Raw genomic sequence first — 27641 nt, forward strand, 5'->3', positions numbered from 1 at the left:
ATCATAGATGTAGCTCCAAAATGTATTAGATTTCAGCACAAAACCTGGCGGCCTAGAAAGCGGAAGGCGAATTTCCGGCATGATAACGAACGCTCATGTGTCAGATGACAGAAAAGGCCCAGGGTCCAGACCTCAACCACGTGGGGAAACCATAAAACAAATTCTGGTGCAACGTGGTAGGGAATGCCGACACAACACAACATTTTTTTTTATTTGAATTTATATAACAAATGTGAGGGACGCTGGATTTTTTCCCGGATATTTTGCACACCTCTCACTGGGTTAATGTGAACTTTAGACCCTGAAATCCACCAAGTTGGATCAATTTAAAAACAGTTTGAAATCTACCAGAAACATATTTAAAAAGTCTAACAGCTATAGAAAAAAAGCAGAAAGGTGCATCCGCAAAGCACTGAGGTGCGCAAACTAATGCAACCAAAGTATGTTAGCGGTAATTAGGGACTATAGGGTTTTATTTACTGAAGAGACAAAGTCTACAGAGATAAATGGCCGGCAAATCAGAGCCTGTCGTGTTACAGGATATGTATGAAAAATGACAATTAGGAGCTGGTCGATTGGTACTTTCTATCTAAAGTTTTATATACAGACGCCTTGTTCAGAAAGGAGCTGTAGGTGGTGCGGTGCAGCCCAGAGAACACGGGTAATACAACAGATCTCCAACATATGTAACCGGGTATTGTAGAAAGCATTGGATAGACCACATCTTGAATACGGAGTACAATTCTGGGCCCCGCACTATAGAAAGGACATCATAGAAGTGGAAAGAATCCAAAGAAGAGCAACAAAGCTAATAAAGGGAATGGAGAATTTAAGCTACGAGGATAAATTAAACAAATTGGGACGGTTTGCACTAGAGAAAAGACGTTTAAGGGGGGACATGCTAAACATGTAAAAATATATCAGGGGCCAATATCAGTCGCCCTTTTAACCACGAGGAAGGACTCTAGGACGCAAGGGCACGAAATTAGAAAAAAGATTTCGTTCTCTTAGAAGGAAAAAATTTGTTCACGGTCAGAGGAGTCAAACTATGGAACTCTCTTACTGGAGAGGTTGTGTCGGCAGATGGAGACGTGGTGTCGGCAGATGGAGAGGTGGTGTCAGCAGATGGAGACGTGGTGTCGGCAGACACATTAAATAAGTTTAAAATAAGGTTGGACAAACATTTATTGGTTAAAAACATCCAGGGGTACAATTAAGAATAAAATTATGTCTTTAAAATAAAATATCAGTATACAATACATAGAATAAGGGTTAAGCTAATAAACCGAGGTTGAACTAGATGGACGCAAGTCTTTTTTCAGCCTCACCTACTATGTAACTATACTGGACAATGCAGGACGCCTGTGTAAGTATGGAAGATAAATGGATTTTAATGCCAATGTACAGACCCCGTTCCCCTGCGCCTTCTACGCTTTGTATAATCCAACTACTGTAACTGCTGCTTACAGTCATTGTTTCCATTATTCAGAAACAGAACAAGTGACGATAATACCAGGAGGCGGCAGGAACAGGCCGAGCTAACAGGTTCCCCCTGGGGGGGGGGGTTCCGATAAATCAGAATGACCAAATGCATGCCTCTCTGACGTCACAGGAACTGTATTGTGCCATTATACCACCCATGCCGCCATGTCACATCAGCAGCTGGGCACAAGCCCGCCTGTCAGCACTACATTCAGGTCAGGCGGAGACACAGCGCGGGTCTGGCAGCTGTGGGCAGCTAAGTACGCGTAATAAAATGTTGCTAACCTGTCATTTATACGGAGCGTGATCACAGTGAGCTGCGGGAGACTCCACACAGCACTCAGGCACCATCTGAAACTTTCCAAAGGGCACAGTGCAGCTGGGGCAGATGGAAATGAGGGGGGTGAGGCCAGAGACTGCCAGGAGAGGAGCATAGAACGCGGATACATGTATAGATAGATGTTGTATGTTACTTGTGTTACTTGGCACTTGCTCCCTGCAGTACTACACAACTGTAACACACTCAGAGGCACTGTGACCGCAGCTACTGGAGAGGGGCAATAACCACATCCTGACCTCTCACTGTTACACCTTTCAGCATAGAACGGCACAATGTCACCACACACATATAACGACACACACGCACACAGACCTGGCATGACAGTCTGCAAGATGATGACAATAGCTAGAAATGGACACAATCATGAGACACAAAAAAAACAAAAAGAAAGAGATCACACAGTAAATAACATTGTGTTTCCAGTTACTACAAACATTCTACACGGACCTTAGTAGTGGTTCCCAAACTGTGTGCCGTGGCACCCTGGGTACCTTGGGACACTTGCAGGGATGCCCCCGGTTGGTGGTTCAGGACCAATTCAAAATATTTATTGGCAATTTAACAAAAGTGAATCCCGTGCCGGCAACACATTATTTAATTTAAGTTTGAAATCTAAACACAATTAACTTAATTTAATATATTTTTTCAAAATCTCTATAAAACACCTTTAGCCTAGGGGTGCCATGAAGAAATTTTGATACTCTAGGGTGCCCTGATTCCATAAAGTTTGGGAACCCCTGGTCTACGTTGATACTGTACCTGGGTGAATAGTCCTGTGAGCAGCAATGTACCGCTCAGGTAGGTGGCTACATAGGAGCGGTAGACCACACAGGTAGGTGGCTGCACAGGAGCGACGCAGTACACAGGTCGGTGGCTACACAGGAGCGACGCACCACACAGGTAGGTGGCTGCGCAGGAGCGACGCACCACACAGGTCGGTGGCTGCGCAGGAGCGACGCACCACACAGGTCGGTGGCTGCGCAGGAGCGACGCACCACAATGGTCGGTGGCTGCGCAGGAGCGACGCACCACACAGGTCGGTGGCTGCGCAGGAGCGACGCACCACACAGGTCGGTGGCTGCACAGGAGTGACGCACCACACAGGTCGGTGGCTACACAGGAGTGACGCACCACACAGGTAGGTGACTGCACGGGAGCGAAGCACCACACAGGTAGGTGGCTGCACAGGAGCGACGTTTGCTCCAGGGGTTTGCGCATGATTAGACCCCCACCACCGGGGACGGGGATGAATTTGGACCCGTGCTAATAGGCCTGTATCAGCACCCATGTATCTATCACATGGCCAAAACTCAGCTGAATAACCCTGAATATTAATTTTAGAAATATCTAGACTACTCCTGATCAGTCATTTGACAAAGTTCTAGATTACTTCTCATTAGTCATTTGACAAACTTCTAGAATACTCCTCATTAGTCAATTTGCTAAGTTCTAGAATACTTTTTGTTTTGAGGATTGATCATTTCTGTGCATTCACTTGTTTGGGATTTAACTGCCCTCCCAATTCTTCCTGCCAACCAACTCAGCCGCACAATGAAATACCTGAGCTCATTTCTTCAGCCGAAGTCCAGAAGGTTTCCTGTACAATATCTTTCAGGAGCTTCCGCTGCATCTTCTTCTTCTCTCGCAAGACATTTTTGAAGTTGTTGATGCACTTGTTGAGATAAATGGTCTCCACGCAGACTTGGTCCAGTCTGAGAGGTTTGCCTTCCTTCAGCCCCACAGGGAGGTCCCCAATGTCTAGCACTTGCTCGGGAGAGACCACGGTCTGCAGGCCACTCAAGTCTACGTCAGGGGACAGCACCAAGGATGGGATGGAGGACTCATGGGCCAGCGAGGGTACCCTGTTGAGCACAAAATATGCATCTTCTTTTATATTTGAGCTGGAACTGTAGCTGTTACTCATACTGGAATGTGTAGGAAGACTATCATTGAAATGACCACTGCCGATACTGTTGAGTCTTTGTAGAGTGTCATAATCAGGAACTGGAAACACAGTTTCTTTATTTTCCATAAAGGCGTCCGGACTTTCAAGTTTATTAAAAACGACTTTTAAAGCAGACCGGAAATGATTGAGAGCTTTTCCTAATTTATTTGCATAAAACTTAATATCTACTATATCTATGTTCTCATCCGGCTGATCGAGGAAATCTCTGAAGACATGGCCGCTCTTATCTTGGCCATCTATGTCTATGTGGACCACCTCCTTCAGGGATTCTCCCATGGTCCCGGCAGAGCATTTGCCTACTGTGTCATCAAAGCTTAAGGAGGTGAAACTGCCAGATGGATCCTTAATAATGACATTAATTTTCTCCGTACTGCGAAACTGTACCCTGGAATCGCAGGTAACCAGGTCACCTTCTTTACAGATTCCATCATGGTCATCCACAATTGAGCAGCATCTACGAATAGCAATTGCCGCTTCCTCCGCCTCAGACGATGCGCCCAAGTGATTGGAACGTGCTAGCAGTCTTGAACATCGACATGTTGATTTCTCGCAGGGGGAAGAAGACATGTTTGGTGAATGTGAGCTCTTCTGAGATTCCTGGGAGTCCAGACGGATGCAAAGATGACTGACGCTTTTTTGTAGACACTGCTCGCTGGTGTCGTTCAGGTCACTTCTGGCCATCTCCCCCTCCGATAAGCTGCATTTTTTTGCCAATGTGCATTTTTGTGCAAAAAGAAACTCCTCTCCACCACATGGGGCCTCCGTGCTTTTGTTCTGATACCTTATCCGGAACGACTCTGTTTTGCGCTCGCCCCCTGTGTCATCCGTTCGCACCACCTCCTTATCCAGGCTCAAGGAGCTCCAGCGGTTTTCTCTCAAACCCTGCTGAAGTACAGAGAGAGAATTTGCTCTCATCCTATTTTGGAAACTGTGTTCTTCATACGGAATGATCCTCACTCCAGAGCTTTGGAAGTTGACTGATCGTTGGAGTATTAAGTCTCTGTGATCAGGGTGGGAGAGTTTAACAACTGTTGGTCTTGGGCCTAGCACTGCATTGGATCCAGAGCCAAGCCTGTAAGCCTCTTTAATATAGTCTCTGCTTTGGATGCCATTAAAGCAATGATGATCACACAACAGACAGTGAACCCTCTCCAGCACGTTCTCATCATCATGTTCCGAGATCCCATAAAAACATAACACAGTCTCTTCAATCATGGAGTCACCACAACACTCTGTAAGTGCTGGTCTTTTTGGGGAGGAGCCAACTTGCAACACTTCGATCTCGCTCAGGACAGAGTCGACGCACGTAGAGACTTCATCCACCGAACCTTTTATCAAGCTCAAGTGCTGTCGCAGCTCTGCAATCTCGGCCTGAATTCGACTGATACCCTGCAGTTCCTTGATGATATAATCCACCACGTCTCCAGACGGATCACTTACGACAGAGCTGCTGCCAGAGCTGGACTCAGACAGGATGTCCTGGCAGAGAAGCTGACTATTTTCAGTGATCTCCTTCCAGCTCATTGTAATACGAATAGTGGATAGATCCTGTTGGTCAACAGGTCCATTAGTTTCACAAGGAGAAAGCAATTCTGAAGACTGTTTATTGGTGTTGGTCTCCTCCGCAAGGTCCTGGCTGTTCTTCTCCTCTGAGTTCACAGACAACGGAAACCTTGTGTCCCAGTCGGAGCCTGCCTCATCAGGATCAACGATCACTCCCGTCTTGGCTTCTCCAGTGTGTTCCATGAGGTCAAAAGTGGCTTGGACTTCCGCGTTCAGAGACTTTCTCTTTATGCCACACATAAACAGGTTGGTATCAAGCTCTACAGGTGAAATCTGGTGATCATGGTTGGTCAGTATCTTGTCCACTGGGCCTTGCAGTAACCTCTTCATCTTCTCCCTAAGACACAGGGCTAATTTTTGTCTCTTGGACTGCTTTATGGTCAAGATTTTCACGGGATACTTTCTGTGCTGGAGGACAGTAGGATGTTCTAGTTTCTTCAGCTTCCTTCTGGCAAACATCATCAACTGTAGCGTCTGCACCTTTGCATTGCTTTATGCCTCAACGCAAACTTTAGGGTACAGTCAGGCTTCCAAGCACAATGTTCAGCAAAGGTTCCTTCATGATGAAGCTAGTACGTGGGGAAAACATAGTATTGTGAGAACAATTTTCCTATTAGGGAAAACCAACACCATTCTCAAAAATAATATGGCACTGACCAAATCTTCACCTGCTTGTACAGCTCTAAATGGGTTTAGACCTCAGCACACTAGAGGCATAAAAAGGAGCCATTCACAGAGAACGTTTCTACTCCAGCAGGAAAGCTGAGGGGAGAGAGGGTGCTCCCTCGTCACACTGTACTAGTTTGGGGGTAATTAGTGTAAGTTTCATTAACCCCAGGTCGCTTTGGCCTGTAGATTTTGCTGCCTGTCGACCAGATTATGCGGGGAGGGAGCAGGTCCTCGTCAGCACCAGTGGAGATTTGTGGGTAGCCATTTAATGCACCAGTGTGTGTGTGTTGAGCCTTCCGTGCCCAGCCTACGCCGACTGCTGCACTTGTCCGTTCCTAGCCTGCCGATTGCTGTGCCTGACCGTCCTCAGCCTATGCTGAATGCTGCGCCTGTCCGTCCCGAGCCTGCGCTGAATGCTGCGCCTGACCGTCCCCAGCCTACGCCGACTGCTGCACATGTCCATCTATAGCCTGCCGACTGCTGTGCCTGTCCATCCCCAGCCTGCGCTGAATGCTGCGCCTGTCCGTCCCCAGCACGTGTCCATCCGTAGCCTGCCGATTGCTGTACCTGTCCGTCCCCAGCCTGTGCTAAATGCCGCGCTTGTCCATCCCCAGCATGCACGGAATGCCGCGCCTGTCCGTCCCCAGCCTGCCTGAATGCTGCGCCTGACCGTCCCAGCCTACGCCGACTGCTGCATTTGTCCATTCGTAGCCTGACAATTGCTGCGCCTGTCAGTCCCCAGCCAGCGCTGAATGCTGCGCCTGTCCGTCCCCAGCCAACGCTGAATGCTGCGCCTGTCCGTCCCCAGCCATCGCTGAATGCTGCGCCTGTCCGTCCCCAGCCTGCGCTGAATGCTGCGCCTGCCCGTCCCCAGCCTGCGCTGAATGCTGCTCCTGTCCGTCCCCAGTCTGTGCTGAATGCTGCGCCTGTCCGTCCTCAGCCTGCGCTGAATGCTGCTCCTGTCCGTCCCCAGCCTGCGCTGAATGCTGCGCCTGTCCGTCCCCAGATGTTCACCGTAATAGGATCAACAAACGTTCTAGGAGCCAGCTGACATTAGCTGGTAGATGTTTAGCTCCACAATGTATACAGAAGGTTACATTCTGTCACAGGACACTATAATCTATGCAGACGGGTGACAGCAGGCATTGTATACCCCTGCAGATACATGTCTCTGTATAGTGGGAAGACTTATACTATTGCTATGGAAACCTCATTGAGGTTTTCACCTGTTGCTACAAGACTTCAGTCTGCGATCTGTACGCTTACAAATTGGGGAGGACACGGCACTTCATAACCAGGGTTCCTGCACAGAGAGATAGCATGATAGCTGCTCACAAGCATTGGGGAACCAGACTGTTATAGGTCTCTGCAATGCCACAATAACACAAGTTCAGGACATAAAATAGAAAACATGGCCGGTGGCTAATAACATGAAAACAGAATCAAAAATATATTAATAACCATAATAACACATATAATATAACATAACAGTGGTCCCCGGCCTCAAGGCGCTCCATCATTCTAGGTTTTTGGGATATCCCTGTTTGTGCACAGATGGATAATCAAACTAACTGACGTGGTAATTAAGTCACCTGTGCCTAAGCATGGATATCCTTAAAAGCCGTACTGTTGGGTTGATTTGAGGACAGCATTTGGGGACCACTATAATATAGGAGTCTATGTACTAAGCCTTGGGGAGCAGGAGCAATAAAATGGATTGGGGGGGGTGTTTGCCAACAAGTCAGCCCATAACCGGCATTTTTCAAACACGGACTATAATGTGGCAGTTAGGGGCTGACTGGCTGGTACTTTATCTCTATCCAAGGCTTCATACATACACCCCTTATTCTCTATCCTCCCAGGTTTGCTGTGCTGTGACTTCGGAAGACTGAGACCTCATATAACTCTACAGGAAACAATCCGGGAACGCGCGATATCTCTCCGGTCGTGGCGGCAATTTATCCATTTACCAACGTTCTGTATTAGCAAATGAAAATACGGAAAAATATTCCATTAACTACAAGTACGTTTGCTGAAGTCAGCGCTCGTCATAAATTCCTCAGGGAACCCAAACAGTGCATGTTTTCAGCATTTCCTTTGTAGATCCCAGGCGCACTCTCTACACACATATAGATGCAGCTGGTGCTAAATATTTGAGCAGTCTGCAATTGTGTTCCTCCATGCATGCGCAGTTTTCAGAAACCCGCAGGATGCATCGGCCAGAGAATCAGGCCCTCTGGGAGTATAGCAGCAGATTCCGTTACAGTGTCTTATATAGCGCAGCAGTTTCCGTTACAGTGTCTTATATAGCGCAGCAGTTTCCGTTACAGCGTCTTATATAGCGCAGCAGATTCCGTTACAGCGTCTTATATAGCGCAGCAGTTTCCGTTACAGCATCTTATATAGCGCAGCAGATTCCGTTACAGTGTCTTATATAGCGCAGCAGATTCCGTTACAGTGTCTTATATAGCGCAGCAGATTGCGTTACAGTGTCCTATATAGCGCAGCAGATTCCGTTACAGTGTCTTATATAGCGCAGCAGATTCCGTTACAGCGTCTTATATAGCGCAGCAGTTTCCGTTACAGCGTCTTATATAGCGCAGCAGATTCCGTTACAGTGTCTTATATAGCGCAGCAGTTTCCGTTACAGTGTCTTATATAGCGCAGCAGTTTCCGTTACAGCGTCTTATATAGCGCAGCAGACTCCGTTACAGCGTCTTATATAGCGCAGCAGTTTCCGTTACAGCGTCTTATATAGCGCAGCAGATTCCGTTACAGCGTCTTATATAGCGCAGCAGATTCCGTTACAGCGTCTTATATAGCGCAGCAGATTCCGTTACAGCGTCTTATATAGCGCAGCAGATTCCGTTACAGCGTCTTATATAGCACAGCAGATTCCATTACAGCGTCTTATATAGCGTAGCAGATTCCGTTACAGTGTCTTATATAGCGCAGCAGATTCCGTTACAGTGTCTTATATAGCGCAGCAGATTCCGTTACAGTGTCTTATATAGCGCAGCAGATTCCGTTACAGCGTCTTATATAGTGCAGCAGATTCCGTTACAGCGTCTTATATAGTGCAGCAGATTCTGTTACAGCGTCTTATATAGCGCAGCAGATTCCATTACAGCGTCTTATATAGCGCAGCAGATTCCGTTACAGTGTCTTATATAGCGCAGCAGATTCCGTTACAGTGTCTTATATAGCGCAGCAGTTTCCGTTACAGCGTCTTATATAGCGCAGCAGATTCCGTTACAGCGTCTTATATAGCGCAGCAGTTTCCGTTACAGCGTCTTATATAGCGCAGCAGATTCCGTTACAGCGTCTTATATAGCGCAGCAGATTCCGTTACAGCGTCTTATATAGCGCAGCAGATTCCGTTACAGCGTCTTATATAGCGCAGCAGATTCCGTTACAGCGTCTTATATAGCACAGCAGATTCCATTACAGCGTCTTATATAGCGTAGCAGATTCCGTTACAGTGTCTTATATAGCGCAGCAGATTCCGTTACAGTGTCTTATATAGCGCAGCAGATTCCGTTACAGTGTCTTATATAGCGCAGCAGATTCCGTTACAGCGTCTTATATAGTGCAGCAGATTCCGTTACAGCGTCTTATATAGTGCAGCAGATTCTGTTACAGCGTCTTATATAGCGCAGCAGATTCCATTACAGCGTCTTATATAGCGCAGCAGATTCCGTTACAGTGTCTTATATAGCGCAGCAGATTCCGTTACAGTGTCTTATATAGCGCAGCAGATTCCGTTACAGCGTCTTATATAGCGCAGCAGATTCCGTTACAGCGTCTTATATAGCGCAGCAGATTCCATTACAGTGTCTTATATAGCGCAGCAGATTCCGTTAAAGTGTCTTATATAGTACAGCAGATTCCGTTACAGTGTCTTATATAGCGCAGCAGATTCCGTTACAGTGTCTTATATAGTGCAGCAGTTTCCGTTACAGTGTCTTATATAGCGCAGCAGATTCCGTTACAGCGTCTTATATAGCGCAGCAGATTCCGTTACAGCGTCTTATATAGCGCAGCAGATTCCATTACAGTGTCTTATATAGCGCAGCAGATTGCGTTACAGTGTCTTATATAGCGCAGCAGATTCCGTTACAGTGTCTTATATAGCGCAGATTCCGTTACAGTGTCTTATATAGCGCAGCAGATTCCGTTAGAGCGTCTTATATAGCGCAGCAGATTCCATTACAGTGTCTTATATAGCGCAGCAGATTCCGTTACAGTGTCTTATATAGTGCAGCAGATTCCGTTACAGCGTCTTATATAGCGCAGCAGATCCCGTTACAGTGTCTTATATAGCGCAGATTCCGTTACAGTGTCTTATATAGCGCAGCAGATTCCGTTACAGCGTCTTATATAGCGCAGCAGATTCCATTACAGTGTCTTATATAGCGCAGCAGATTCCGTTACAGTGTCTTATATAGTGCAGCAGATTCCGTTACAGCGTCTTATATAGCGCAGCAGATAACGTTACAGTGTCTTCTATAGTACAGCAGATTCCGTTACAGTGTATTACATAACGAAGCAGATTCCGCTTAAAAATGGGAAACAACAGTAATAAAACAAACGGGGTAGAAACCAGCTGACAGAGAGGTAGGAGGGCCCTGCTCTCACGCTTACAATCTATAGAACATGCACTGTTACGAGTGGATTTTCCAGCGCTAGTCGTGCCACTTGTACACCGCCACCCTAGATGCATGCATTATACCCTGTTCTATACGGACAGCAGTCAGAATGGCAGGTGCAGGTTAATCTCCTCTTCCAGGAACAGAATACATTAGAGATGCTGAAGTAATCGCATACAGAAGACTAATGGGACCGTTTACGTTGTCAGTTTATATGTCAGACACGTATGTGCCAGAGACTGAATTATCCAATCTGAGAAGTGATGAAAACATTTCACACACGCTGCTAGAAGCGCCGGCATCTCCAGCCCGAGCACGCACACAATGCTGACACGGAATCCTCGCAGAGGGAAATATTTACAGTCTCCCATGAAGGAGATTAATGCTGGCAAATTGCCGCTGTGCCGCCGCGGCTGCTGCGTTCTACTAGACGACTTCACGTTCTTCCTTATTTTTTGTATCAATTAGTCAAAACAAAATCCTGCTGCATTCCTGCATGTACGAGGGAGATCTGCTTCCCGCTACTTCCCGGGCAGCCTGTCAGGTTCTCGCGTCGCCTTAATACTGAGGATCGCTAACGAGCTTAGCCTAACGAGGAGGCCAATAGAGGCAACTATCGGGTTATTTCAGTAGCAGATTCAAACATGATCGCGCGGCGCAAATTCCCGTAAAACGCTCAAGCGCGCCTGCGGTTTCCCGGACACTCCCAGTATTTTCCTAGAACGCCTGCGGGTTTTTTTTGCACTCCCACTAAACGTCCGGTTACCAACCCTAGACGCCGGCTTCCTGTCAATCATATGTCCAGCGTTCAAAAAAAGTTGCAGGCAGCTACAGTATCTGTTCATATATACAATGCTGTGCCAGGGGCCGGTATCACCAAGGGCAACTAACATACAGAGAGTCACCAGGAGCAACAGTCCTCATCACTAGGGTCTGACTATTACCCCTGGGAGAATGGGTGCCCACAGTATCCAGGTCCTTGGCGGAGAACGCCATGTCTGCACGTCTGACGGGCGCTCTGTGACACTCACCCCCCATCCCCTGTGCTACATGTGAGAAGAGACATCGGTGCCCGGCAGCAGCAGCAGAGCGAGGGTTTAAGCTGATGAGTTTAATCATTTGTACATAACGTGAATCCCAGCTGTTGTGTAAGCTGCGATGTCAGCCACAGGAAAAGAGCATTACCGGGGGATCGGGAGCGGTCTCCTCACTTCTGTTATACGAGCAGGAGGACACGCCTGTTCCAGGTACAGAGTGATAGACTGCTGGGGCTCCTGCCAGAGTGCCCTCTTCTGGGACCTACAGCAGTATCAGAACCTACCTGCAAACAGCCTCCCTATAACCCCGCTGTATAGTACAATACCGTGCAGTACATAGGAACAGGTCCCCGAATGTGAACATAACTGTCCAGCGTGTGTATGGGGGGGGGGGGGGGGGGGGGGGGGTGTCCTAGCTCAGCACTATACTGCAGCTGTCCATCATGTGTATGGGGGGTGTATCCTAGCTCAGATCTATACAGCACCTGTCCAGCATGTGTGTGGGGGCGTGTCCTCGCTCAGATCTATACTGAAGCTCTATATCAACATGTGTAAGGGGTGTGTGTCCTAGCTCAGATCTATACTGCAGCTGTCCAATGTGTGTATGGGGGGCGTGACCTAGCTCACACCTATACTACAGCTGTCCAGTGTGTGTAAATGGGGTGTGTGTACTAGCTCAGATCTATACTGCAGCTGTCCAGTGTGTGTATGGGGGGCGTGCCCTAGCTCAGATCTATACTGCAGCTGTCCAATGTGTGTATGGGGGGCGTGACCTAGCTCAGACCTATACTACAGCTGTCCAGTGTGTGTAAATGGGGTGTGTGTACTAGCTCAGACCTATACTACAGCTGTCCAGTGTGTGTGTGGGTAGTGTGCCCTAGCTCAGATCTATACTGCAGCTGTCCAGTGTGTGTGTGAATGGGGGGGGGGATGTACTAGCTCAGATCTATACTGCAGCTGTCCAGTGTGTGTGAATGATGGGGGGGGGGGGGGGATGTACTAGCTCAGATCTATACTGCAGTTGTCCAGTGTGTGTATGGGTAGTGTGCCCTAGCTCAGATCTATACTGCAGATGTCCAGTGTGTGTGTGAATGGGGGGGGTGTACTAGCTCAGATCTATACTGCAGCTGTCCAGTGTGTGTATGGGTAGCGTGCCCTAGCTCAGATCTATACTGCAGCTGTCCAGTGTGTGTGTGAATGGGGGGGGGGGGGAATGTACTAGCTCAGACCCATACTACAGCTGTCCAGTGTGTGTATGGGTAGTGTGCCCTAGCTCAGATCTATACTGCAGCTGTCCAGTGTGTGTGAATGGGGGGGGGGGGGGGATGTACTAGCTCAGATCTATACTGCAGCTGTCCAGTGTGTGTGAATGGGGGGGAGGGGGGGATGTACTAGCTCAGATCTATACTGCAGCTGTCCAGTGTGTGTGAATGGGGGGGGGGGGATGTACTAGCTCAGATCTATACTGCAGCTGACGTGTGTGTGTGTGTGTATGGGGGTGTGCCCTAGCTCAGATCTATATTTCAGCTGCCCAGAGTGGGTGAGAGGGGCGAGAACCAGTTCAGATCTTTACTGCAGCTGACCAGCGTCTGTAGGAGGGGCATGTCCTAGCTCAGATCTATACTGCAGCTGTCCAGCATGTGTACGAGGGGCGTGTCCTGGCTCAGATATATACTGAACCTGCGAGCGAGGCAGAGGAGACGGAGGTGGCCGCAGGTGTGTAGTACGGTAGAGCAGAGCGACACCTGGGACCGCGAGCGAGGCAGAGGAGAGGGAGGTGGTCGCAGGTGTGTAGTACGGGAGAGCAGAGCGACACCAGGGGCCGCGAGCGAGGCAGAGGAGAGGGAGGTGGTCGCAGGTGTGTAGTACGGGAGAGCAGAGCGACACCAGGGGCTGCGAGCGAGGCAGAGGAGACGGAGGTGGTCGCAGGTGTGTAGTACGGGAGAGCAGAGCGACACCAGGGGCCGCGAGCGAGGCAGAGGAGGCGGAGGTGGCCGCAGGTGTGTAGTACGGGAGAGCAGAGCGGCACCAGGCGCTGCGAGCGAGGCAGAGGAGACTGAGGTGGCCGCAGATGTGTAGTACGAGAAAGCAGAGCGACACCAGGTGCTGTGAGCGAGGCAGAGACGGAGGTGGCCGCAGGTGTGTAGTACGGGAGAGCAGAGCGACACCAAGGGCTGGGAGCGAGGCAGAGGAGACGGAGGTGGCCGCAGGTGTGTAGTACGGGAGAGCAGAGCGACACCAGAGGCTGGGAGCGAGGCAGAGGAGACGGAGGTGGCCGCAGGTGTGTAGTACGGGAGAGCAGAGCGACACCAAAGGCTGGGAGCGAGGCAGAGGAGACGGAGGTGGCCGCAGGTGTGTAGTACGGGAGAGCAGAGCGACACCAGGGGCTGTGAGCGAGGCAGAGGAGACGGAGGTGGCCGCAGGTGTGTAGTACAGGAGAGCAAAGCGACACCAGGGGCTGTGAGCGAGGCAGAGGAGACGGAGGTGGTTGCAGGTGTGTAGTACGGGAGAGCAGAGCGACACCAGGGGCCGCGAGCGAGGCAGAGGAGACGGATGTGGCCGCAGGTGTGTAGTACGGGAGAGCAGAGCGACACCAGGGGCTGCGAGCGAGGTAGAGGAGATGGAGGTGGTCGCAAGTGTGTAGTACGGGAGAGCAGAGCGACACCAGGGGCCGCGAGCGAGGCAGAGGAGACGGATGTGGCCGCAGGTGTGTAGTACGGGAGAGCAGAGCAACACCAGGGGCCGCGAGCGAGGCAGAGGAGACGGAGGTGGCCGCAGGTGTGTAGTATGGGAGAGCAGAGCAATACCAGGGGCCACGAGCGAGGCAGAGGAGACGGAGGTGGCCGCAGGTGTGTAGTACGGGAGAGCAGAGCAACACCAGGGGCCGCGAGCGAGGCAGAGGAGACGGAGGTGGCCGGAGGTGTGTAGTACGGGAGAGCAGAGCGACACCAGGGGCTGCGAGCGAGGCAGAGGAGACGGAGGTGGCCGCAGGTGTGTAGTACAGGAGAGCAGAGCAACACCAGGGGCTGCGAGCGAGGCAGAGGAGACGGAGGTGGCCGCAGGTGTGTAGTACAGGAGAGCAGAGCGACACCAGGTGCTGTGAGCGAGGCAGAGGAGACGGAGGTGGTCGCAGGTGTGTAGTACAGGAGAGCAGAGTGACACCAGGTGCTGTGAGCGAGGCAGAGGAGACGGAGGTGGCTGCAGGTGTGTAGTACGGGAGAGCAGAGCGACACCAGGGGCCACGAGCGAGGCAGAGGAGACGGAGGTGGTTGCAGGTGTGTAGTACGGGAGAGCAGAGCAACACCAGGGGCCGCGAGCGAGGCAGAGGAGACGGAGGTGGCCGCAGGTGTGTAGTACGGGAGAGCAGAGCGACACCTGGGGCCGCGAGCGAGGCAGAGGAGACGGAGGTGGCCGGAGGTGTGTAGTACGGGAGAGCAGAGCGACACCAAAGGCTGGGAGCGAGGCAGAGGAGACGGAGGTGGCCGCAGGTGTGTAGTACGGGAGAGCAGAGCGACACCAGGGGCTGTGAGCGAGGCAGAGGAGACGGAGGTGGCCGCAGGTGTGTAATACGGGAGAGCAGAGCGACACCTGAGGCTGGGAGCGAGGCAGAGGAGACGGAGGTGGCCGCAGGTGTGTAGTACAGGAGAGCAGAGCAACACCAGGGGCTGCGAGCGAGGCAGAGGAGACGGAGGTGGCCGCAGGTGTGTAGTACAGGAGAGCAGAGCGACACCAGGTGCTGTGAGCGAGGCAGAGGAGACGGAGGTGGTCGCAGGTGTGTAGTACAGGAGAGCAGAGTGACACCAGGTGCTGTGAGCGAGGCAGAGGAGACGGAGGTGGCTGCAGGTGTGTAGTACGGGAGAGCAGAGCGACACCAGGGGCCACGAGCGAGGCAGAGGAGACGGAGGTGGTTGCAGGTGTGTAGTACGGGAGAGCAGAGCAACACCAGGGGCCGCGAGCGAGGCAGAGGAGACGGATGTGGCCGCAGGTGTGTAGTACGGGAGAGCAGAGCAACACCAGGGGCCGCGAGCGAGGCAGAGGAGACGGAGGTGGCCGCAGGTGTGTAGTACGGGAGAGCAGAGCAATACCAGGGGCCACGAGCGAGGCAGAGGAGACGGAGGTGGCCGCAGGTGTGTAGTACGTGAGAGCAGAGCAACACCAGGGGCCGCGAGCGAGGCAGAGGAGACGGAGGTGGCCGCAGGTGTGTAGTACGGGAGAGCAGAGCGACACCTGGGGCCGCGAGCGAGGCAGAGGAGACGGAGGTGGCCGGAGGTGTGTAGTACGGGAGAGCAGAGCGACACCAAAGGCTGGGAGCGAGGCAGAGGAGACGGAGGTGGCCGCAGGTGTGTAGTACGGGAGAGCAGAGCGACACCAGGGGCTGTGAGCGAGGCAGAGGAGACGGAGGTGGCCGCAGGTGTGTAATACGGGAGAGCAGAGCGACACCTGAGGCTGGGAGCGAGGCAGAGGAGACGGAGGTGGCCGCAGGTGTGTAGTACGGGAGAGCAGAGCGACACCAGAGGCTGGGAGCGAGGCAGAGGAGACGGAGGTGGCCGCAGGTGTGTAGTACGGGAGAGCAGAGCTGCACCAGGGGCTGTGAGCGAGGCAGAGGAGACGGAGGTGGCCGCAGGTGTGTAATACGGGAGAGCAGAGCGACACCTGAGGCTGGGAGCGAGGCAGAGGAGACGGAGGTGGCCGCAGGTGTGTAGTACGGGAGAGCAGAGCGACACCAGAGGCTGGGAGCGAGGCAGAGGAGACGGAGGTGGCCGCAGGTGTGTAGTACGGGAGAGCAGAGCTGCACCTGGGGCTGTGAGCGAGGCAGAGGAGACGGAGGTGGCCGCAGGTGTGTAATACGGGAGAGCAGAGCGACACCTGAGGCTGGGAGCGAGGCAGAGGAGACGGAGGTGGCCGCAGGTGTGTAGTACGGGAGAGCAGAGCGACACCAGAGGCTGGGAGCGAGGCAGAGGAGACGGAGGTGGCCGCAGGTGTGTAGTACGGGAGAGCAGAGCTGCACCTGGGGCCGCGAGCGAGGCAGAGGAGACGGAGGTGGTCGCAGGTGTGTAGTACGGGAGAGCAGAGCGACACCAGGTGCTGTGAGCGAGGCAGAGGAGACGGAGGTGGCCGCAGGTGTGTAGTACAGGAGAGCAGAGCGACACCAGGGGCCGTGAGCGAGGCAGAGGAGACGGATGTGGCCGCAGGTGTGTAGTACGGGAGAGCAGAGCGACACCAGGGGCTGCGAGCGAGGTAGAGGAGACGGAGGTGGTCGCAAGTGTGTAGTACGGGAGAGCAGAGCGACACCAGGGGCCGCGAGCGAGGCAGAGGAGACGGATGTGGCCGCAGGTGTGTAGTACGGGAGAGCAGAGCAACACCAGGGGCCGCGAGCGAGGCAGAGGAGACGGAGGTGGCCGCAGGTGTGTAGTACGGGAGAGCAGAGCAATACCAGGGGCCACGAGCGAGGCAGAGGAGACGGAGGTGGCTGCAGGTGTGTAGTACGGGAGAGCAGAGCGACACCAGGGGCCACGAGCGAGGCAGAGGAGACGGAGGTGGCCGCAGGTGTGTAGTACAGGAGAGCAGAGCGACACCAGGTGCCGCGAGTGAGGCAGAGGAGACGGAGGTGGCTGCAGGTGTGTAGTACAGGAGAGCAGAGTGACACCAGATGCTGTGAGCAAGGCAGAGGAGACGGAGGTGGCCGCAGGTGTGTAGTACGGGAGAGCAGAGCGACACCAGGGGCTGCGAGCATGGCAGAGGAGACGGAGGTGGCCGCAGGTGTGTAGTACAGGACAGCAGAGTGACACCAGGTGCTGTGAGCGAGGCAGAGGAGACGGAGGTGGCCGCAGGTGTGTAGTACGGGAGAGCAGAGTGACACCAGGGGCCGTGAGCAAGGCAGAGGAGATGGAGGTGGCCGCAGGTGTGTAGTACGGGAGAGCAGAGCGACACCAGGGGCCGCGAGCAAGGCAGACGATTCTAGAACACAGCAACCAGCTATTGTCAGACTGGACGTCTCAGGGTAACGATACCTGCAGCTTATACGAACACTGAGATGCTGGGCTACGGCAGAGTCAGGACACTACAACTACAGGCACTACAGCTATCTGCCAAATGTTTAGACTTGTACATCTACTACAGCCATAGATACAGGATTCCTATAGCGTTCTATATAGAGCACGATGAAGGAACACAAGGCCAGTACAATGTGACCCTCTGACAGTGTAATGGTTAGTTATCAGACTCGCCCACCCACAGAGGTGGGGGACAGGTGTGGTTGGTCTGGGGGTAACGGTATAAAGTACATCAGAGAGGGGGTTAGGTGACTGAACAGAAGAGGCTGGAGAGGAGTCTATTACCCCCTGGGGTGCAGAATGAAGGACCTGGTCTAGCTGTCAGAATAATAATGGCATTATTGAGTCATTATAACAGGAAATCACTGAGTAGCTGCTTATGGGAAGCACTGGTCACGGGAGCTGACAATCAAAGAGCTGTACCCATCTAAGTAACAATGTGAATTAATAGCAGAGAGCAATAAATGCCTGGCAGCAGCTGGCGCACTACTATCTGCCCTCAGTCTTCCAGAACTCACATGCCCAGCAAACACGGGATAGAACTCACCAATTACATATTACATGCGTCAGGGCTAATGCGACCACCCCACATCTCTGCATCACCATTCCACAGGTGGCACCCCGGCCAGCGGATTCCATCACATCCTGGCACCCCCACCACACCCTGAACACTTACCTTGTGGTCCTTACCCACTACACCAAACAACCCAGACCGTAGTCAGAGCCCACCCAGGGGGAGAATAAAACTTTCACTGCTTCACAAAGTCCGGGGCTGGCGACAGCCTGGGTGCAGCACCCCTGACCCATGCGGGAGGGGCACAGAGACCACTGTGCCAATCGGGAGGACCCGGAGGAGACAGCTTTGCCCCACGTCGCTCTCCCGGGGCTCAGCAGAGACGGACCAGTAACACCATGTGCGATCCGCAGAACTTCCAGTAATCCAGTAAGTGTTCGAAGGGTGCTGGGAGAACTCGCAGAGTGGCGAAGACCAATCAGGCGGAGGAAACGCTGAGCATCGAGCGCAAGAAAACCTCTGCTCCTTGCGAGAGTGCGCTCCTCCTCTCCAGCTGCCTCCTGCCTCCAGTCCTACTTATACAAGAAGGCGACCCCCCCTCCTCTGCGTGTCACACATGTACACAGAAATAACCACGCACAGCCACTCCACACAACTGTGCGTGAAACTCACTCCCAACCAGGGCTCCCGGGGAAGCAGGAATGAGGATGGAGCTGGAACAGAGCGACGAGTCCTGGGCAGGGGGGCGGAAGACGGCTGCAGTCTGCAAAACCCGTCCGTGCGCTTATCACAAATTAGTCTGCATGGTAATATTAACGAAGGTCTGATGGCAGTATCAATGCCCACTGCAGCTTTCCACCCACTCCCACCAGAGCTGTCAGCCACCGCGGTGTCTGTAGAATCCTATACAGCATCCCCCCACCCCCCCATGTCAGACTGTTTAACCACTTCACCACCGGAGCTTTATAACCTGTGCTAACACCGGCAGATGCGCTTCTGAATTTCTGACAAGAAATAGAAGTGTCTTATGGAAGGCAGAGAACATACAGCGATGGTGATACTGCAGGTGTAGGGATATCGGCAAGGTAACATACTTGGATATCGGCACTACTAATATAGGAGCATCCACTAATCTCGCACAACATGCAACATGAACAGCGCCCACGTGTGGTGGAAGGGAAGAATGCCATCCAGGGGAATATAACACATAACACAATATAAAACTGAAAAAGATAGATCTGTATAGTGCAGTGCTTCCCAAACTGTGCGCCGTGGCTCCCTGGGGTGCCTCAGGACACATGCAGGGGTGCCCTGGGTTGGTGGTCCAGGACTAACTCAAATTATTAATGGTTAATTATTTATGAGCAAAACCAGTGCTGGTGGCTGCCATTCATAAAATGTGTACAAACAGAAGCAAGTCCTGCCCGTTACCACATAACTGCCGCTAAGAATCGCATATAGACCCAATCTAATTCAAGTAAATCTTATATAGCGCAGCAGATTCCGTTACAGTGTCTTATATAGTGCAGCAGATTCCGTTACAGTGTCTTATATAGCGCAGCAGATTCCGTTACAGCGTCTTATATAGCGCAGCAGATTCCGTTACAGTGTCTTATATAGCGCAGGGGATTCCGTTACAGTGTCTTATATAGCACAGCAGATTCCGTTACAGTGTCTTATATAGCGCAGCAGATTCCGTTACAGTGTCTTATATAGCGCAGCAGATTCCGTTACAGTGTCTTATATAGCGCAGCAGATTCCGTTACAGTGTCTTAGATAGCGCAGCAGATTCCGTTACAGTGTCTTATATAGCGCAGCAGATTCCGTTACAGCGTCTTATATAGTGCAGCAGGTTCCGTTACAGCGTCTTATATAGCGCAGCAGGTTCCGTTACAGTGTCTTATATAGCGCAGCAGGTTCCGTTACAGCGTCTTACATAGCGCAGCAGATTCCGTTACAGCGTCTTATATAGCGCAACAGATTCCGTTACAGTGTCTTATATAGCGCAGCAGGTTCCGTTACAGTGTCTTATATAACGCAGCAGATTCCGTTACAGCGTCTTATATAGCGCAACAGATTCCGTTACAGCGTCTTATATAGCGCGGCAGATTCCGTTACAGCGTCTTATATAGTGCAGCAGATTCCGTTACAGTGTCTTAAATAGCGCAGGAGATTCCGTTACAGCATCTTATATAGCGCAGCAGATTCCGTTACAGTGTCTTATATAGCGCAGCAGATTCCGTTACAGCATCTTATATAGCGCAGCAGATTCCGTTACAGCATCTTATATAGTGCAGCAGATTCCGTTACAGCATCTAATATAGCACAGCAGATTCCGTTACAGCATCTTATATAGCGCAGCAGATTCCGTTACAGCATCTTATATAGCGCAGCAGATTCCGTTACAGTGTCTTATATAGCGCAGCAGATTCCGTTGCGCTATACAATAGGAGAAAGTGATACAACAAACTGGGTATTTAACAGTCACAGGAGGGCCCTGCTTACAGGCTTACAATCTATGGGGAAATAGGCAGCGATATACTGACACAAGCATAGGTGTTCTTGATTGCAACATTTCTCACTTAACGGTGCCTGGTCCCCGGAGTCCTGGCACACCCAATAAACTACGACACATCCGAACCTGCTGCAAAAAGCTGACTATCTAACACAGGGAATTAATGAGAAAGTGACCGTGGTCAGAGTTTCGTAGGACAGGCAGTAGTGTCACAGTGCCAGGAGAATGATAGACCGCCTTCCCCAGCCTACAGTGTACTCACGACATATTCTTTTACCGCTGAACGTGTGTCTGCAAATTCCGTGCATAGGAAGCACATACCACAAAATATGAGATGGGAGGAGAGCGCTGCTCCCAGGTGTATAGTATACAGGGAAACTATTAGGAAACACTCATTCTAGTATGCCATGGTCTTGGCCACATTAATGACTGGAGAACCCGACGACGAGGAAACGCTTTACAGGAGACTAGACGGACTGATGCGCTGCATGGACAGAGAGAACGCACTGCACACAGAGAAGCCGACTCTGGGTGACTGACAGATCTAGGTGCTCTCATTTATCACACTGTCCCCAGTCTTACAGAAGGGGCATCACAGTGAGAGCTGGGCCCTGGGACAAAGATTGGCACCATAAGGATAATGCTGAGGTTCCCAGACACCAGTATATACCAGCACTGTACACGTTATAACACCGTAATTATTTATTACCAGATACTTGTATATATCGCACACATACTCTGCAGTGCTGCACAGAGGAATCTTCAGTCACTCACATCATTCCTGGAACTTACACTCTATATTGCATATAACAGACACACTGCATACAGTATACAACAGGAGCAGGGTCCTCCAGCAGCACAGAGTATATCAGGAGATGAGGGATGTGTCAGTGAGGACAGGGCTGCATGTGACAGGGGCAGTGACATGATGTGAGGAGGGGAATGGGGGCAGCAGGAAGCCACAGACTGAGAGTTATATAGTGGGAGGAGCAGGGTCCCCAGCAGCACAGAGTATATCAGGAGATATGTGATGTGTCAGTGAGGACAGGGCTGCATGTGACAGGGACAGTGACATGATGTGAGGAGGGGAATGGAGGCAGCAGGAAGCCACAGACTGAGAGTTATATAGTGGGAGGAGCAGGATTCCCAGCAGCACAGAGTATATCAGGAGATGAGTGATGTGTCAGTGAGCACAGGGCTGCATGTGACAGGGGCAGCAACATGATGCGAGGAGGGGGGCATCAGGAAGCCACAGACTGAGAGTTATATAGTGGGAGGAGCAGGGTCCCCAGCAGCACAGAGTATATAAGGAGATGAGTGATGTGTCAGTGAGGACAGGGCTGCATGTGACAGGGGCAGTGACATGATGTGAGGAGGGGAATGGGGGCAGCAGGAAGCCACAGCCTGAGAGTTATATAGTGGGAGGAGCATGATCCCCAGCAGCACAGAGTATATCAGGAGATGAGTGATGTGTCAGTGAGGACAGGGCTGCATGTGACAGGGGCAGTGACATGATGTGAGGAGGTGAATGGGGGCAGCAGGAAGCCACAGACTGAGAGTTATATAGTGGGAGGAGCAGGGTCCCCAGCAGCACAGAGTATATCAGGAGATGAGGTATGTGTCAGTGAGGACAGGGCTGCATGTGACAGGGGCAGTGACATGATGTGAGGAGGGGAATGGGGGCAGCAGGAAGTCACAGACTGAGAGTTATATAGTGGGAGGAGCAGGGTCCCCAGCAGCACAGAGAATATCAGGAGATGTGTGATGTGTCAGTGAGGACAGGGCTGCATGTGACAGGGGCAGTGACATGATGTGAGGAGGGGAATGGAGGCAGCAGGAAGCCACAGACTGATAGTTATATAGTGGGAGGTGTAGGGTCCTCAGCAGCACAGAGAATATCAGGAGATGTGTGATGTGTCAGTGAGGACAGGGCTGCATGTGACAGGGGCAGTGACATGATGTGAGGAGGGGAATGGAGGCAGCAGGAAGCCACAGACTGAGAGTTATATAGTGGGAGGAGCAGGGTCCCAAACAGCACAGAGTATATCAGGAGTTGAGTGATGTGTCAGTGAGGACAGGGCTACATGTGACAGGGGCAGTGACATGATGTGAGGAGGGGAATGGAGGCAGCAGGAAGCCACAGACTGAGAGTTATATAGTGGGAGGAGCAGGGTCCCCAGCAGCACAGAGTATATCAGGAGATCAGTGATGTGTCAGTGAGGACAGGGCTACATGTGACAGGGGCAGTGACATGATGTGAGGAGGGGAATGGAGGCAGCAGGAAGCCACAGACTGAGAGTTACATAGTGGGAGGAGCAGGGTCCCCAGCAGCACAGAGTATATCAGGAGATGGGTCATGTGTCAGTGAGGACAGGGCTGCATGTGACCGGGGCAGTGACATGATGTGAGGAGGGGAATGGAGGCAGCAGGAAGCCACAGACTGAGAGTTATATAGTGGGAGGTGCAGGGTCCTCAGCAGCAAAGAGTATATCAGGAGATGTGTCAGTGAGGACAGGGCTGCATGTGACAGGGGCAGTGACATGATGTGAGGAGGGGAATGGGGGCAGCAGGAAGCCACAGACTGAGAGTTATATAGTGGGAGGAGCAGGGTCCCAAACAGCACAGAGTATATCAGGAGATGAGTGATGTATCAGTGAGGACAGGGCTGCATGTGACAGGGGCAGTGACATGATGTGAGGAGGGGAATGGGGGCAGCAGGAAGTCACAGACTGAGAGTTATATAGTGGGAGGAGCAGGGTCCCCAGCAGCACAGAGTATATCAGGAGATGTGTGATGTGTCAGTGAGGACAGGGCTGCATGTGACAGGGGCAGTGACATGATGTGAGGAGGGGAATGGAGGCAGCAGGAAGCCACAGACTGATAGTTATATAGTGGGAGGTGTAGGGTCCTCAGCAGCACAGAGAATATCAGGAGATGTGTGATGTGTCAGTGAGGACAGGGCTGCATGTGACAGGGGCAGTGACATGATGTGAGGAGGGGAATGGAGGCAGCAGGAAGCCACAGACTGAGAGTTATATAGTGGGAGGAGCAGGGTCCCAAACAGCACAGAGTATATCAGGAGTTGAGTGATGTGTCAGTGAGGACAGGGCTACATGTGACAGGGGCAGTGACATGATGTGAGGAGGGGAATGGAGGCAGCAGGAAGCCACAGACTGAGAGTTATATAGTGGGAGGAGCAGGGTCCCCAGCAGCACAGAGTATATCAGGAGATGAGTGATGTGTCAGTGAGGATAGGGCTGCTTGTGACAGGGGCAGTGACATGATGTGAGGAGGGGAATGGAGGCAGCAGGAAGCCACAGACTGAGAGTTATATAGTGGGAGGAGCAGGGTCCCCAGCAGCACAGAGTATATCAGGAGATGTGTGATATGTCAGTGAGGACAGGGCTGAATGTGACAGGGGCAGTGACAGGAGAGGAATGGGGGCAGCAGGAAGCCACATACAGAGATACAGTATATAATGGAAAGAGCGGGGGCCCCTGCAGCACAGAGCAGGACAGGTGACTCCTATAACACTGCTGAAGAACACTGTGACGTCTTGGCGCTCCTTTATGTCAACATTTTCAAAATCCAAATGCAAGTACATTCTCGGAACCACATGGATTCCATGCCTTAAAATCGGCCAATAAGCTTTACTCTCTGAAAATCCAATGGCGTTACACATTAGCAGTAAGTGTGAGGAAGAGCGCGCTATGATGCGGAATCAATGAAGGTCACAGACTTGTCCCCGGGCGGCACTGAGCACAATGGTTAGAGGCGCGCAGATCAGGCGGCTTCAACATTCTGCAACATCGTGCGGTGCGGGACTTCACTTATATCAGATGCTTCTTACAGAACTGCAGGCAAATGACACTTCATCCCTCAGACAAAGGCAATTAGCATCGCTGCACTGCACTTATTAGCACAAAGATCACAAGTAAATATGCAATATAACTGGAATAGGCATCTCTGAGGCAGAAGGAAGCTGCACTGGGCCAATAATACATTACTGTGTGCCGCCCAGTGACCCAGACACGTATCAGCAGGGAGACTGCGCTGGTCATGTGATCAGTGCGCCCAGTGACCCAGACACGTATCAGCAGGGAGACTGCGCCAGTCATGTGATCAGCACTCCCAGTGACCCAGACACGTATCAGCAGGGACACTGCGCTGGTCATGTGATCCAAGTGACCCAGACACGTATCAGCAGGGAGACTGCGCCAGTCATGTGATCAGCACTCCCAGTGACCCAGACACGTATCAGCAGGGAGACTGCGCTGGTCATGTGATCAGCACTCCCAGTGACCCAGACACGTATCAGCAGGGACACTGCGCTGGTTATGTGATCCCAGTGACCCAGACACGTATCAGCAGGGAGACTGCGCTGGTCATGTGATCCCAGTGACCCAGACATGTATCAGCAGGGACACTGCGCTGGTTATGTGATCCCAGTGACCCAGACACGTATCAGCAGGGAGACTGCGCTGGTCATGTGATCAGTATTCCCAGTGACCCAGACACGTATCAGCAGGGAGACTCCGCTGGTCATGTGATCAGTGCGCCCAGTGACCCAGACACGTATCAGCAGGGAGACTGCGCTGGTCATGTGATCAGTGTTCCCAGTGACCCAGACACGTATCAGCAGGGAGACTGCGCTGGTCAAGTGATCAGCGCTCCCAGTGACCCAGACACGTATCAGCAGGGAGACTGCGCTGGTCATGTGATCAGTGGTCCCAGTGACCCAGACACGTATCAGCAGGGAGACTCCGCTGGTCATGTGATCAGTGCGCCCAGTGACCCAGACACGTATCAGCAGGGAGACTGCGTCATGTGGTCATGTGATCAGCACTCCCAGTGAGGAGGCGAAAGGTGTCACTATGTCCTAGGTGGTACATAAGGAAGGGGCGCTGAGGAGGTGGAAGGTGTCACTATGTCCTGGGAGATACATAAGGAAGGGGCGCTGAGGAGGTGGAAGGTGTCACTATGTCCTGGGAGATACATAAGGAAGTGGCGCTGAGGAGGTGGAAGGTGTCACTATGTCCTAGGTGATACATAAGGAAGGGGCGCTGAGGAGGTGAAAGGTGTCACTATGTCCTGGGAGATACATAAGGAAGTGGCGCTGAGGAGGTGGAAGGTGTCACTATGTCCTAGGTGATACATAAGGAAGGGGCGCTGAGGAGGTGGAAGGTGTCACTATGTCCTGGGAGATACATAAGGAAGTGGCGCTGAGGAGGTGGAAGGTGTCACTATGTCCTAGGTGGTACATAAGGAAGGAGCGCTGAGGAGGTGAAAGGTGTCACTATGTCCTGGGAGATACATAAGGAAGGGGCGCTGAGGAGGTGAAAGGTGTCACTATGTCCTGGGAGATACATAAGGAAGGGGCGCTGAGGAGGTGAAAGGTGTCACTATGTCCTGGGAGATACATAAGGAAGGAGCGCTGAGGAGGTGAAAGGTGTCACTATGGCCCTTATTCTGATCGGTGCGGCCCGATCAGAATATGCGGCCAGGACCGTGCAGGCGAATCCCCGCCTTCCATACGGATCGCCAACCTCCGTCCGTACGCGGATATGTGGCGGTCCGCATGAAAGTGGACGGGGATACGCCTCCTCCATCTTGGGAGCAGCCCCTGCATTCGATGGTCGCCGAACATCGAATGCAGGGCCGCACGCTCCACCAGCTCCCGCCACCCTAGACCACACGGACACTTGTCCGTATGAAATCATGTATGGGGGCGGGCAGCTGACATCCGGCGATGTCAGATGCCCGCCCCCTACACAAGCGTCACGGCTTCATTACCATGCATACGCCCCGCGTTTGCATGGGAACGCCAATGAAACGCGGGGCGTATGCATAGGGTAATGAGGCTAAGTAGCCCTACACGCCCCTCTCCGCCCCCTGTGCGGCGTATAAAGAATACGTGCGGTGAAACCGCTTGCACATGAGCAGAGTGACCTCTGCACATGCGCAGTCCAAAAACATCGGCGGTACGACCGCATGCGGAGAAATCCGCACCGATCAGAATAAGGGCCTATGTCCTGGGAGATACATAAGGAAGGAGCACTGAGGAGGTGGAAGGTGTCACTATGTCCTGGGAGATACATAAGGAAGGGGTGCTGAGGAGGTGAAAGGTGTCACTATGTCCCGGGTGATACATAAGGAAGGGGTGCTGAGGAGGTGAAAGGTGTCACTATGTCCTGGGTGATACATAAGGAAGGGGCGCTGAGGAGGTGGAAGGTGTCACTATGTCCTGGGTGGTACATAAGGAAGGAGCACTGAGGAGGTGAAAGGTGTCACTATGTCCTGGGTGGTACATAAGGAAGGGGCGCTGAGGAGGTGAAAGGTGTCACTATGTCCTGGGTGGTACATAAGGAAGGGGCGCTGAGGAGGTGAAAGGTGTCACTATGTCCTAGGTGATACATAAGGAAGGGGCGCTGAGGATGTGAAAGGTGTCACTATGTCCTGGGTGATACATAAGGAAGGGGCGCTGAGGAGGTGAAAGGTGTCACTATGTCCTAGGTGATACATAAGGAAGGGGCGCTGAGGAGGTGGAAGGTGTCACTATGTCCTGGGTGATACATAAGGAAGGGGCGCTGAGGAGGTGGAAGGTGTCACTATGTCCTGGGTGGTACATAAGGAAGGAGCGCTGAGGAGGTGAATGGTGTCACTATGTCCTAGGTGATACATAAGGAAGGGGCGCTGAGGAGGTGAAAGGTGTCACTATGTCCTGGGAGATACATAAGGAAGGGGCGCTGAGGAGGTGGAAGGTGTCACTATGTCCTGGGAGATACATAAGGAAGTAGCGCTGAGGAGGTGAAAGGTGTCACTATGTCCTAGGTGATACATAAGGAAGGGGCGC

At 52.1% G+C, this 27641-nt stretch overlaps 1 protein-coding gene across 6 annotated transcripts in view; it reads right to left on the reverse strand.

The window, feature by feature from the left end:
- Positions 1–27641, reverse strand: part of UNC13B (unc-13 homolog B) — a 314963-nt gene that overhangs the window by 141277 nt on the left and 146045 nt on the right. Inside the window, exons 1-2 of one of the 6 annotated variants that reach the window (XR_014453376.1) lie at positions 18436–19147; positions 3383–5920 (exon numbers count right to left, since the gene is read on the reverse strand). The exons of 4 other annotated variants lie outside the window; for them this stretch is intronic. Coding sequence is in view for 1 of the 2 variants with exons in the window: in XM_083155405.1 (XP_083011531.1) it covers positions 3383–5813 (2431 nt within the window). In the remaining variant the exon portion in view is untranslated. Of the gene's footprint in view, positions 1–3382; positions 5921–18435; positions 19148–27641 lie in introns of those variants that run through there. One more of the 6 variants, XM_083155405.1, reaches the window with a different exon arrangement.

This window comes from Crinia signifera, chromosome 1 (genome assembly GCF_055691185.1).
Source record: "Crinia signifera chromosome 1, ASM5569118v1, whole genome shotgun sequence".
Lineage (NCBI taxonomy): Eukaryota > Metazoa > Chordata > Amphibia > Anura > Myobatrachidae > Crinia > Crinia signifera.